This window comes from Sebastes fasciatus, chromosome 3 (assembly GCF_043250625.1).
Source record: "Sebastes fasciatus isolate fSebFas1 chromosome 3, fSebFas1.pri, whole genome shotgun sequence".
NCBI lineage: Eukaryota > Metazoa > Chordata > Actinopteri > Perciformes > Sebastidae > Sebastes > Sebastes fasciatus.
In genome coordinates this window covers 1,897,059-1,912,393 of record NC_133797.1, presented here as the reverse complement: position 1 = coordinate 1,912,393, position 15,335 = coordinate 1,897,059, and the positions used below count along the sequence as shown (strand labels likewise).

At 40.5% G+C, this 15,335-nt stretch overlaps 1 protein-coding gene across 7 annotated transcripts in view; it reads right to left on the bottom strand.

Annotated features, from left to right (window-relative positions):
• Positions 1 to 15,335, bottom strand: part of rptor (regulatory associated protein of MTOR, complex 1) — a 270,013-nt gene that overhangs the window by 238,864 nt on the left and 15,814 nt on the right. For all 7 annotated transcript variants that reach the window (XM_074631008.1, XM_074631011.1, XM_074631009.1 and 4 more), the window contains exon 3: positions 4,677 to 4,779. In XM_074631008.1, the coding sequence (XP_074487109.1) occupies positions 4,677 to 4,779 (103 nt within the window). The remainder of the gene's footprint in view (positions 1 to 4,676; positions 4,780 to 15,335) is intronic.

Here is a 15,335-nt window from a genome sequence, read left to right as displayed (position 1 = left end):
CTGCGTCCGGTCCGAGCATGGATTCTGATTCCCCCAGAGAGCAAAGAGCGTCAAAAAAAAACTCTCCCACGTTCATCAAAGGTGTGGGAATACTTCAAACAGAGACCCAACAATGCGGTGCTCTGTAAGTTGTGCAGAATGGAGATGGCGTACTACAGCAGTACAAGTGCAATGCACCATCACCTGACAAGAAGGCATCCCGGAGCGCTGCGTGAAGAAGACAGCAACAAGACACCGCTGTAAGTCCTGTTTACTTTTTCATCACCCAGGCATGACATATTAAGATTGTAAAAGCGCGGACGTGTTTCTGTTAACAGTAGTCATTTAAAGTTTGTTTTTAAAATGTTTCTTCATCACCACCATGTTAAAAGTATTTTATGGACCACTGTTATAGTAACGTAACGTAACGTTACACCACGCGTCATCTAATGTTGTTATTCGGCCTTTTATTTTTTCTGTTTACTTTAACGGCGATGTATGAGTGAGAAAATGGCTTAAAGTAACGTTACATATTGTTCTAGTCTGTGACTGTTAGTCTGTAAATAGTTTCAATTATTTCTCTCTTGCTCCACACTGATGCAAAAGTACATTTCCTAGTGTTTATCTTAACTGCATATTATTACAGTGATTAAATAAATCCATGTCTAAACCATTTTAAGTTTTAAGTTAAGTACTTCAGTAAAAATACTGATGATAATTATTATTATTATTATTATTAGCCTAATGTCATAACACAACAGTGCTGTGGAAATTAGACCTGTTTTAAATGTGCCACTATTATCATTATTCTAATGGCTTTCTGTGTCTCTTTTTCCACAAAAAGAACATTGCACTTTATTCCTTTTACATGAATTTACAATACAAGCTCTTGTTTTAATTTTATTTTGGAGAAGTTTTATGTTGGACTGAAAACAGATTACCAGTAAAGACTGGGATATTTTTTGTTGTGAAATAATGCCATAATAATATTCTTGTTTTATGTATATGTTTATAAGAGAAGATATTTGATTAAAGTATTGAAATAATAATGAGTCAAGTTTTTGATATTTATTTATAAAAAAAAATATTTCTAATAATTGATGAATTAGTCGTTAGATTAATCAACTAATCGAAAAAATAATCGTTAGATTAATCGTTAAAAAAATAATCGTTAGGTGCAGCCCTAGTCAGGAGCCTCAGTAGTGGTGGAAGATCCATACGCAGCCACAACAGCCTGGCACCTTCTCCTCATGCTGGTCACCAACCTTGTCACACGTTGCTGTGGGATGGCGTTCCATTCCTCAACCAGGATTCGTTGCAGGTCAGCCAACGAGGTTGTGTGTTCCCTCAATGATGTCACTGGCAAAACAAGGCTTGTCATCATTGAAGGCCATCTCAATGCAGGGAGATATCGGGATGAGATTCTGCAGCCAGTGGCGATCCCATATCTCCACAATCTGGGACTTAACTTCATCCTCCAAGAAACAACGCGCCCCCCCCCCCACAGAGCCAGGGTTATCACAGACTACCTCCACAATGTGGGAGTAGACAGAATGGAACGGCCTGCCAAGAGTCCACACCTCAACCCAATTCAACACTTGAGGGATCAGCTTGGGCGTGCTGTACGTGTTAGATTGACCAACACAACCACGCTGGCTGACCTGCAACCAATCCTGGTTGAGGAATGGATCGCCATCCCACAGCAACGTGTAACCAGGTTGGTGACCAGCATGAGGAGGAGGTGTCAGGCTGTTGTGGCTGCGTATGGATCTTCCACCGCTACTGAGGCTCCTGACGGTTTATTGAATGAATAAAGTGTAAAATTGCCAATATGTCTCGTTTGTTCCTTGTTACTGATAGAGTTCAATCATCCAATCCACCAAACAACTCAAAACAAGAGTCAGTACCAACAGGAGAATACACTGTTTACCATTGGCAGAGCATTTTGGAATTTTTTTCTTGGGCGCTACCCACATAATCAGCTGTGCTGCTCATCCCACAAATGCATGATCCTTACAAGTTGGACATCATTGTGAAGGTAATTAAACAGGCTTTCCAACAATGTAAAATACAATGACAATTAGCATTGTAACAACAGAGAAATAATCCATCAAACACAAGTTTCCGAACTTCTTTTTCCCAGTTTATATACCGTACACTAACAATGTTCCATACGGATGACATTTTTTCGGCGATCACTGAATAAATACTTCCAGGTCGTGCATAAAATGTACATGTGTCTTCAGTTCGCCCTCTTTCATTCCCAACCAAGCAAGAGACCTCCACGTCATTTGTTCCTGTGTGTGTTTCCAGTAAATTTGTGAGGTGCGCCCACAGCGACTGGAGGGGAAGCTCCATTCCCGACTGCAGCTTGAGAGGGGACATGACTAGTAGGGCTGTGTATTGGCAAGAATCTGGCGATACGATACATATCATAATACAGGGGTTACGATTCAATATACTGCAATACAGTAAGCAAGGTGAAATATTACGATTTTTTTTTTTTTTTTTTAATCTAATTTTAGGAAAACTGTTATAGTATAAATAACACATCACCATATGCATCAAATCTGAGTAAAAGAAAATTACTTTTTTTATGCAAATAGAACAGTGGGATCTGCATTTGCATTTATCACAGTCCCTGTAACACCTAACATCACAGCACTACTTTGAGAGGGCACGTACAATGAGAGGGCGCATCTCTTTGCAAATGAAATAAACTATTGACTGAGGGTTTTGCATGTACTTCATCAATTTTTAATTGATAGTGTTTTTGAGAAGTAAAGTATCACAAAACATAATATCGCGATATTTGATATTTTCTTACACCCCTAATGACTAGAGCAGCAAAAATGTACATTTAGACTTAATTTATTCTTCTCAAAGTACCATAGTCTGTATGAAATGATTATTACGCTATCAGACGTTGTTAAATATATCACCCTCTGTTGAATAAATGCTTTTAAACATCAATGTTGTGCACTGACTACTTGGCACTGCAGCAGCGAGTCTGTCAACACAGACGCTGTTTGCACATAATCGTGTGCGACATCATTTTGATGTTACAGCAGTGTTATTTAATAAAAGGTCAATAAAGTTAACGTTTATTTCAACAATCGATATTTTGACATTTTAAATTTTCATTAATCGCCGTTGAAATCATTTTCTGTGCTCTGTACGGAACACCGTTAAGCTTAATGATCTTCCTACACAGGTGGAGATGTTACTTTCCCCCACTTTTCTCTGTTGGTCAAAAAGACATCAGTCAAAGTGTAGACTGTCTAATGGATAATCCCCCGGAGAATGAGCACACAAACATGCTTGTCTGGCTCTTAACAAAAGAGGAGTGCTGCCTGGCGTGGCGTTGAAGGGCGAAAAGTGTACAGAACATCGTTCTACGTTACGTGATATATTCCATATTTCTACTGTCTGTGTCTGGTACAACTGACTCAATGTTTACAAGTCTAAAGTATTCTACATAGATTTCAGAAGTGGCAGAAAAAAAAAAGTGGGTGGCGGGTAGAAATGTACGGTGAGGGAAAAAAATAAATTCAGACCCTGATTTGCATATAGCTGTTTCATCATGTGTCATACAATTAAACAACATGGTGCATTTAAGGACATCCCCTCTGCTTTTACCCCTTAGTCCCAAACGCCGTCTCAAAAACCAAGTTTGGCAGGTCTGCACAATGTCTGCGTCCTCAGCTGAGAAAGTTTCAGAAACTTTAAGAGCTGTGTTCCCTCTTTAATGTGTTTTCCACACTCCAAACAAGTCAAGCAGTCCCAGGGGAGCTAAACACTGGTTTAGAGGCTCCCATTCAATGGAGATGTTCCTTTTGTTTTTGTTCTGTGTCATGTTGGGTGGTTCTGGTGGGTGGGGGCAGACTGCTTCATCCTTAGTTGACAGAGGCCTTATGAATTGAGCTCCCATGAGAATGAGAGAGAATGTCCCTAATGCCACAAAGTAAAATCTAAATTTTGACTGTCAACTTTAAGTTGACACTATGGCTTACCACTTCTTAATAACCCTTTGAAACGGAGGCTGTTCTGCTCATCCACTGGTACCAACCATGTCATACTAGTTCCATGCAAAGAATATTTTGGTGAGGAAAAACTGGCATGTCCATTTTCAAAGGGGTCCCTTGACCTCTGACCTCCAGATCAGTGAATGTAAATGGGTTCTATGGGTACCTACGAGTCTCCCCTTTACAGACATGCCCACTTTATGATAATCACATGCAGTTTGGGGCAAGTCATAGTCAAGTCAGCACATTGACACACTGACAGCTGTTGTTGCCTGTTGGGCTGCAGTTTGCCATGTTATGATTGGAGCATATTGTTTTATGTTAAATGCAGTACCTGTGAGGGTTTCTGGACAATATCTGTCATTGCTTTGTGTTGTTAATTGATTTCCAATATTAAATATATACATATATTTGCATAAAGCAGCATATTAGCCCACTACCATGTTGATAAGAGTATTAAATATTTGACAAATCTCCCTTTCAGGTACATTTTGAAAAGATAAACAGATTAATTTGCGATTAATCATGATTAAATATTTTGATCGATTGACAGCCCTAGGATATACACTTCATATTTAAGAAGAACCCACTTTATCATATCCCACACTTTGTGTTTCCTTTGAGTGCTTGTCTATGTTGCATTCATGTTGATGGGAGTCTGTGTGGACTCACCTATCCAGCACTCCAGTCGGGCGCAGGGGGAGGTCTTGACCACATCAGGAGGGTCGACTCCCACGTTGAGACACAACACCAGCGCTACACTCACGGTCTTCATCTGCGGGACAAGGCACAGAACACAACATCATCCTCACATCGCTCATCAATGCTCAAATCGAGACTCGTTCTTAATACCACATTAAATCATCCGAGAAACTGGACCATGCACACATGCTTGTATTCAGTAAAGCACATTCTGCTGCTGCTGGCCACTGAAGCTCCGGTGGAGCGGCGAAGGTTAAGTGTCTCGCCCAGGGGACACTCAACAGTAGTTTCTGAGAAAGGACTTATTCTCTTCCCTTACACATTTTCTCAATCTGTTCCAGAGATCCCATTATGTGTAATATTGAGACTGGTGCCACTCCATCAAGGAACCTCACCTGCAGTCTCAAAGGTTTGTCACTGCACAGGTCAGGTTGCAAGCATAAATCTGTGTGATTGTATGAATTTAACACAATAAGATGTAGATTACGGGTGTGACGGTGAGGACATTTCTCTGGTTACTAAACTTGTGACAACATCCTCTAAGCACTTCATGAATATTCGATTTAACCCTTTGATGCATACAATCACGCCAATATAATGATTCTTGTAGTCCCTGCAGCACACTGTATGTCTGCATTAAAACCTTCTTATTTATATTCATTAGTGGTTTCTGTTGAAACAATTTCAATCTTGCATGCAAAAAGGGGGAAATCACAAGTTCAATTTAACAAAACAGTATCCAACAGTATTCACTTTAACCAAATAGTTATCTGGCAATACATGCTTTATATATTTTGATAAATACATAACACACACACACACCGTTTTTAATACGTGTAATAAGTGTAAAGTATCTTATTGTTATGTTTACCAGTGAGCTGTTATAACACTGCTGATAATAAAAAATATTATTTTCCCACTAGTGTAGAAAGACTCACCAGTCGTGAGGTGTAGCCTGCTGTATGGCCAAAGCAGTCTTGTCCACTAACTCAGGCTCACAGCTTTGGTTCTGTTAGCTGGACGTTCATATTTTGGATCAAGTGTCTTAATGAGTCTTTTGAATCGGGGCTTTTCAACTACGCTGACCAGCGTTGTGATGTAGTTTATAGCGGCTGTGATTTCTTTGCATTTTGCACTTTTTTGTCATATGGGATTGCTTTGGAAAGCGTGACCCAGGTTGTATCTGAATTGTCATGACCAGGGATTAACCCATGTTGACTGGTTTGGTTTTAATTGACAGAAGAAGGGTTGAAGAACCCTGGTCCAACCCTGGTAATTGGTGTGAAAGAGGTATTTGAGAATCAAAGTCCTATAGCGTTTACTCTGGGACAGATGGCGCTTGAACTTCACGAGGCCCTGCATGCCCTCTTGGCTCCAATTAGCCGCAGGTCAGCTACATGCTTTCTTGCAGCTCCCTTGTTACAGTTTTGCTGAAATCAGGTCAAATCAAGGAATCTGGAATATAAAAAAAGGCTCCAGGCAACAAATTGAATTGCTATAACAGTAATAAAATATAACTGTTAAGAAAAGCTAAACAGAGAAATGATTCTGCTGAAAGATTCAGGAATAGGTTCATTATTGTAAGAAACACAAGGGCACAAAACAATGCAATGCAACCTAAAATGAGGGGGAAGCCCCACAGACACAATTTGACAACAAGACTAAAGGTCTTTGCACACCAAGTCTGTGTAAAAATACATACAACCTCACGTTGTGTCAATCATGTTCACACACGGACTCCAAAGCTTTCGTCAGTCATTAAAGTTTTGGGAATAGGTACGATTTTCTGCTTTTTTTTTCCGCAACTGTCAAAAGGCAAAAGCGGGTTGTTTGACCACTCAGAGCCACCGACCGTGCAAACGTCGTCATCATCCAGAATGGCATGATTTGCACAAACCCTACAATACAGAATACAGAGATGCGGAATTTAAAGATAGATTGTGGCAGGTGATTGCAGAACCGCTTGGAATCGGGGATGGTTGCAAAACAAAAGATGTAGGAAAGATTAGACAGTAGTGATTGTGCTGAAATATTTCACAGGATAAGTGAAATATAAGAAGGCACGAGAGGCAAAGTCAGGGGATCACCAAAGTTGGTTGGAATCATGCTCTATACATTCATGTCCATACAAATTTCAAAGGCAATCCATCCAATAGTTTTTGAGGTGTGTTGGTGGACCAAGCGACAGACCAACATAGCCATCCCTAGAGCCACGCTGCCAACATGGCTGAAAATTCAAACGGATATATTCTCTGTCCATAAATCAAGGCTGGATGATCTCAATACTGGGTTTCAGAAATGAAAACAACTGTATATGCACTACAGCTGCACATTTAATCAAATGCCTACTGCAATCTTCAAATCGCTGGATGAGGAGAAAATCTAAATTTTTGTTGAAGGTGAAATGTGTGTCAAAATACCATTTTAAATTAAATATTGTCATGCTACACATCATATTCTATAAACTTAACAAAACATCTTTGTTCGGTACAGATCCCCGCAAAAATCCCACCATAATCATTTGAATATGTTTTCAGTGACATGATAATAATGATACCCTATCATACCCTCTAGTATCGCAAATTATATCACAATTGCAAAATCAGCCAAAATAATCGCAATTACATATTTTTTCAAGACCTTGCAGCCCTAATACTGACAGTTTGTACCTTTCACAGGTAATGTCATGTTAGATACTGTCTCTTCGTGTAATGTAGACCTATAGAGCATACATCCAGTGGGTTTCGTGATCCTATGGCTGAGCAATGCCAGGAAGGCTGTTGTTGTGAAGGTAATTAAGGTGCCCTCTGCTTTCCTACCGACAGAGTAAAAGGTCAGTGTGCTAGTGGGACTCGGTAGGACAGGACGAGACATGCACATAGATCTGCACATACACTGCATCGCATCGCGTCATTCGTCATTTTCTCCTGACCTCTTCACCCCTCGCTGCTCTTTTCCCACCTGCATGGTGTACATCATGAACTCATCCTAATAAATGGGAACTGCACAAGTTCTCTGCTTGGGTACACAACTACTGCCCTGGTTACTGTGCAGAAGGAAACTAAGGTGACAGCTCCATCACAGAGCTCACATTGCTTACAGCGGCGCGATATTCCCAAACAACGCTAACAGTCTACTGTCATGCTAGCAGCTCTGTGAGGCTGTACTTAGTGGGCGGACAAAATAGCTCAGACAGCTGATGAAAAGTGATGAAAACGATTTTCAAGCAGTTGTTGATTTGCAATAGCTGTATGTACTTTAACAAAGGCCTGAGAATCCCTGCTTATACATCTGAAGCCAGGTAGATAGGTCAAAGATGTTTTGCCAAAAATAGACCAAGAAGCCAGTGAGAGGCATTTATCGTTGAGGTGGAATAAAGAAACCAATGAGGGCCAACGCAAGTCATGCACCTGCAAAGCAAGTGAACTGGACCAATGAGCAATATAAATATGTCTTATGGCCATATAATCAATTCAACCCTCACATCAAGGCAAAGCAAGAGGATGCCTCAGATACATGTGTCTGCTGCCAACTTCTGGATCTTTAAATCCAATGATTGCTCAAGAGTTGTTTCATGAACACTAGAAAGAGGCTAAAGGCCAACATTGGCCTGCCCAGTCACCACATCTAAAACTCAGCGAGGTTTCATGTGACATACTATAAAGATTTTCACTTCCTTTATCCTAAGAATGATCTAATGTCCTCTGAACCACAGCTCAGGAACTCAGTGACAGAAAATCCAATGTAGACTCAAGTTGTTTGGAAGTCAAAGGGTGGCCCTACTACTTATTAAGCACTTGATAAAATACATATAAGGGCTGGTCAATCCATTAAAGTATTTAATCACGATTAATTCCATTTTTCATTTGTTCTAAATGTACCTTAAAAGGGAAATTTGTCATGTTTTTAAAACTCTTATCAACATGGGAGTGGACAAATATGCTGCTTTATGTAAATATATGTATATATTTATTATTGGAAATCAGTTACCAACTCAAAACAATGACAGATATTGTCCAGAAACCCTCACAGGTACTGCATTTAGCATAACAATATATGCTCAAATCATAACATGGCAAACTGCAGCCCAACAGGCATCAACAGCTCTCAGTGTGTCAGTGTGCTGACTAAAAATCACAATTTCCGTTAATGAAACTAAACTTACATTAATGAAATGCATAAAGAAAGTAGTGGCGTTAAAACACATTTTTGCATTAACACATTGTTATTACGTTAACTTTGACAGCCCTAATTTATTAATTTCTCCATCTCACTTGTTAAAGTTAGATCCAATGACTACACCTTATTGCAAGGAATATGTTCCATCTTAGTTCAAGGCAGACGTGTGAGCTCCTTACACAATACACAAGTGTATCTGCCATTTGAATAAATACGCAATGTGCTTGTAAGTGTGCCTGTTCTCTGTAAGCTCTGTAGGGGCTTCAAAATATCTACTCCAACATCCTGGGAAAAAGACATTTATATCTAAAAGATATACTATAAAGACACAGACTTGAGTGGGAAGAACGAACCAGGGCAGGTTTGCCCTTTAAAATACAACAGCTGAAATGACAGCACACTTTGGAGACGCATTAAACCAAAGACCAGAGGAAAGACGTTACTGTTATGACAGGTAAAATGTCAAAGAAAACTGTTGACTCTCTAGAGGAGATGGTAAGCTATCATATCTTTTTTTTTTTTTTAAGTCAATATTTTTTACTTAAAATACACAAAAGCTACAGAAAGATATCGTGAGACTTGTGACCTGAGGTAGTGAGGAAAAGAGACTACACTCATGGCACCACAGTGGTGTCATGTTGGTGTTGAGCGTGATTACAATTAAGTGGCTCAAGATGGCAGGGCAATTAACATCCCAATATAAACAGCCCTGATGAAATTATTTGTTTCCGTCCGGCATCCAACGAAAGCAATTTAGAATCCATTTGATATTCATTTGCATGAGAATAATGCAGATGGATGAGGGACAGTGTTTTTCTGTTCCAGCTCATCATCGCGGTGCATCGTGGCATTCGAGTGTGACGGCACACAGATGTGGGCCACATTATTCTCATTGATTTATCTGCTTGTTTAACACACACACCAAAAACAGGGAAAACAAAAACAAGTACTTCATTTATCACCAGGTTTGGAAACTGCTGGCTGGCTACGAGGTGGTAAATAACAATGTGCATGGCCTACAGCAATGAATTAGTTCCTACCCTGGGGGAAACTGTCAGACCTTAGACCTTGTTCATATGGCTGTGTGTAGTTCCCATTAAAGTCAAATAAACATTATTGAAAGGAGGCGGCACTGGACTGGTCCATGTAAACTGCTCTTTAAAACCAGGGGTTTTGCTGCATAGAAAATTACGAGGCGGCGGCCGCCATCCATCAAATCCCATCTCCACAGAACTCTGACAGGTGTCTTCATCAAAAACAGTATTTTCTACCAAGCGTTGCACTTAGTGGATTTCTGTCATTTGTAACTGCAATTGCGATATTATGCCGCCTAGAGGGTCTGAGGTCCAATTAAGACAGTCTCATAAAATCCTGGATGGTACCACCAGGAAAAATCCTGTTTAAAGCTTCTATGATGAACTTTCATTTTGTCTATTGTTTTGGGCGGTCCCTGTGGACAAAAGCAGTAGTGATTCCAAGCACCAGAGGCTCTTTGGAAAACCATCCATTTTACAGCAGGGTCTGACAGTCTGCCCCGCGCAGTCTTAATTCTGGTTCTCCCACCAGCAGAGGGGAATCGGACCCAATGACAAGCATTAAGAATAACTATATAGAAATAGCCAATCTTCTCGCTGATGGTCTTGTTTGCTGATGTAGGTCATATAGAGGCATCAGTGTTAAATTGAGACTGTTCCATAACCAGTTAAGAGTTCCTTGTAGTAACTTTAACTGTGAGATCAGCTGGCCAATGTGGCAACTAGGGTTGTCAAAGGTAACGCGTCAACACAAATTTGTTTTAACGCCACTCATTTCTAAACCCATTAACGCAACTGATCATTCAGAGGTTGTAGCTGGCTCACTTTTAAAGCTAGAAAGGAATCCATCGGTACCAACCATGCCATACTAGCTTGTTGTGAAGGAGGTCACATAAATCTCCAAACTTACGCTAAATTTTGGCGAGGAAAAACTTTCATGGCCATTTTCAAAAGGGTCCCTTGACCTCTGACCTCCAGATATGTGAATGTAAATGGGTTCTATGGGTACCCACGAGTCTCCCCTTTACAGACATGCCCTCTTTATGATAATCACATGCAGTTTGGGGCAAGTCATAGTCAAGTCAACACACTGACACACTGACAGCTGTTGTTGCCTGTTGGGCTGCAGTTTGCCATGTTATGATTTGAGCATATTGTTTTATGCCAAATGCAGTACCTGTGAGGGTTTCTGGACAATATCTGTCATTGTTTTGTTAATTGATTTTTAATAATAAATATATACATACATTTGCACAAAGCTGCATATTTGCCCGCACCCATGTTGATAAGAGTATCAAATATTTGACAAATCTCACTTTAAGATACATTTTAAATAGATTAATTTGCGAGTAATCACGATTAACTACGGACAATCATAAGATTAATCCCGATTCAATATTTGAATCAATTAGTTGATAGATTAATCAGCAATGAAATGATCAATTGCAGCCCTAGAAAAGGCCCACAGAGACGATAGGACTGTAATCAAAAGTAAGAGGAATGTTAAAGACAGTGATAAGAAGAGGGAGTAGAAGGAGAGCAAAGCCAGGGTTCCCACTGTGAACAAAGCACCTTTTGACCCCCGTGTCTATTAATCAAATGGGCTGTTAGCATTACTCTGAGAGGAAAGCCTAAACAAAATTTGATTTTAAAACAGCTCTGCTGGATTTCCAATAATCAATTAATCTGTGTGAGGAGAAGAAAGAAGGTAGAGGAGGAGGAGAGCAAAAGGAGAGCATTAGAAGAATGAAGGAGTATGTGCTTTAACAACACTTTGCTCTTTCACACAGTCGGTCCCTTTGCTGTGATAACAAAAAGTAATGGAACTGAAAGAGAGAATGAGACGGACTGGGGACAAGGAGGTAGACATGTATGTATGTGTGCGTGTGCGTGTGCGTGCGTGTGTGTGTGCGTGTGTGTGTGCGTGTGTGCATGTCTTCCTGTTTGAGCCTGTGCATATAATTGGTCGCCATCCTCCACTCATTAATAACTGCACGGGACTCCGGGGGACTTTTCAGACTTTTCCCTCAACGCCCTTTTAAGACTCCCATAGTGCCCCCAGAACCGCTCGCTGCCTCGATCAATAGCCCCTGATTATTCCATTTGTTAGGCCCGCAATAAATGAAGGTTATTAAAATGGTGGAGAGCATCGATTTCCTCTGGGCGTGTCGTAGGTAGCTGGCAGCAACAGGTCAGGTATTGGACGCTCCGGCTGACAGAAACAACCTGAAAGAGTGGTTTTTGCATATCTAAAAAAAAAAATGGTAATTGGAATATTTTGCCAAAGAGGATGAATGCAAGTTCCAGAGTCATCAGCAGGAGTTTAATGAAGGGTTCAGTGTGCTCAACGAGGGTGCTGTAATTTATCGGTACAATGTTAACGTCCTTTTTGTAAAATAATTAGGGAACTGGTCGTCATAACTTTCTTTAGTTGTGAACAAATATGATTAATTAATAAATGAATAAATGTAATTAATAATTCAGATGTACTTCGCTTTGGAAAAAAGCATGTGTAAATAATAATAGTCATTTAACTAGTAATCATAATGGTCCAAAAATTTTTAAATTGCCTAGTTTTAAGTTAAAAACCTTTACATTTTCTTGGAGGAGGATCCAAACACAATATCTCCTACAGTAGTATCTTCACTGCTCCTAAAACCTGAATGAAGCTCACACACCTCAGCTCTGCATACCTGCCTGTCTGTCCGTCTGTCTGCTGTTGATTCCTGGCTCTAGACATCCTATAATATATCATAGAGAGATACTACACATAACACAGGAAAGCTCTTTAGGTATTAACACTATATACAAACACACCACCTTAACCCTATAGTGTTCCAGTGTGAATATTATTGGAGTATTATAGGCCTACTAGAGAAGATCATACTTGCCAACCCTCCCGTTTTTCATCGCTCTCTCTCGGTTTCCTCCCGGGTCACAATTCTCCCGCATTTCTCCCGATTTAAGGCAATTTTTCACACCTTTTTTTCGTTTTCGTTATCTCAACCTTTTTCTGGCACTGTACAGCGTCTGTAAACTCTACTGTTTCCACCCGGACGACAATACAGCTATACCGAATGTCACTTCCCGGTGGATGCTCACGACAACAGTTTGAGCTGCGCTCGCCGCACATCACATCAGTGTGCAGCGCCTGAAGTTGGGCTTTGCTTGATGCAGCGAACAGCCGTCAAAGGGTTCGGAGCGCAGTGGTGCTGTTGTCTCGTTGTGTCTGAAAGGGCCTTCAGTGAGTGAGAGACAGAGAGAGAAATGGAGAGTACGAAATGAAATGAAGAGAAAGAAATACTCTAGCAGGGGCAAAAAATGAATGAATGGAAACTGATGAATATTAGTTTATAGCAGAGATTCACACAAGTTCACGCCAGAGGGGCGAATTATTCAGTTTTCTTTCCTGGGAATTAAAAGTCAAATTAAAAGTAAGCCTTTTTAACATAAAAATGCTGCTACTGTGTACTTATTATTTTGTTATTTTCATTCTTTAAAAGTCACCAGTATGATGGAAACCAAGTCTCTGAAACTCTCACTTTTATGGGGGGGACCCCCAGCCCCCTCGCTTTGGTTTTGAAATCCTCCCTATTTTTTGTATCTATTAGGTCTCAATGATGGCAGTTATTATAATTGGGCTATGCATCTACTACATACTTGATGTAGATGCATGGCCCAAGTATAATAATAGCAATAAATCCACAGCTGATTATGACTGACACAGTATAACATGCTTAAAGAATGAATAAATAAATAGGAATAAGATATCGGTACTGATAACATGTGAATAAAGGGAGTACAGTCACTTATTTTTTTCCACATTAAGCACCGGTCCTTGTAATACACACAATGAATCGTACAAATGGGGACACTTTCAGAAAGTCTGTCCTGTCAAAGGCTTCCATGTGTTGTACAAAAGCGAGAATAAATTGTGTGAAGAATGAAAAAAAAGAGAGCTTAAGAAAGAAGTTCAAACTTTCTCACTTCCGCACTCTCTACCAATCGCTACGTAGAGTGGGTGTGATTGTCACATTATCGGTTTTGAAGTTACAGAAATTGTCAAACAACGCCTCCCACTGACGGAAAGGGAGCTTTGAAAAGTCGACAAGCACTTTGTTTGAAGCATACTGAGGCCATTAGCTGAATAGGTATTTGCAGATGTAAAAGAACAGAAAAAGAAGAAAATTCCGACTGTTGTCACGTTCCCACGAAAAGCACCAATGGATGTGTGTGTGTGTGTGTGTGTGTGTGTGTGTGTGTGTGTGTGTGTGTGTGTGTGTGTGTGTGTGTGTGTGTGTGTCTTAAACATAAGTGTACAAGTAGACACTAAGGCTATACTGTAGATATACTGCACACTTACTGTACTAGTTTAATTCAGTCTGAACAAGCATTTTAACTGGGGATGTCCATAATTAACCATTTAACCGCTAACCGACATTAAGCATTTTAACTGATTAACGCTATCAGTTAAAACAGTTAAAAGAAATGTTAATAATGAACTCAAAAGCTGAGCGGCTCAGAGGAGCGGCTCGTCTCTTTAAGGAGAAAAAGCTGGTCCACCTTAACAGCCCACCTTAAGAGACGGAGACGGATTTGCAGGATACAGGAAGTCGTCTCTGGTCTCTTGCTCGCTTGAGCGGAGCGGAGGAGTTGTAGTTTCGTAGCATTTATTCACCGACAAATAAAGTGTACACACACTGCTACACCTACGTTCACAGCTAGAACGCCACCAACAACCTCACACTCACCACCAACACACACACACGGTCTGTTGGAAACTCGTTAAAGTTACACAGACTACGTGTGCGGCGGAGAGCACGAAGCCTCCGGCAATGCTAGAGCTGCTAACGTAGCACAAATACACACACTGTTTGTTGGACACTCAGTAAAGTTATGCCGGGCAGACAAAGTATCGTTCTGCCGGGCAAACACACAGCTGACAACCTGCTACACTAAACTAAATGTGCGGTGGAGACTTTTACTGGGAAAGTGACTGCATGTCCGTGACACTACACGCAGCATCGTAGCTGCTAAGTTAACACTCGCAGACGGTGAACTGGAGACTCCCGTCAACCAATATCTGTTGTGCTCCTGCAGCTGGCGCGAGGCACAAATCTTGTCGGTTAACGAGTAATAATCGGTTAACGAGGGTCGGTTATCGGTTTAGAAAATGTTTCAAAATGAGCTTCCCTAATTTTAACCTTTATTTATACAAGGAGGGACAACTGCTTCTCAGGCACCACACTACTGCTTTCTCACACATTAAAATTCATAATGATATCACCTCCAAAACCTTTGCAAATGAGCAACACGTTCACTGTGATTGCTCCGTCAGAGATGTTTAAGATGCTTTGAGATGATTGAAGATGATGATGATTTAAGAGCATCTTAAACATCTTCCCTGTGCTCGCGG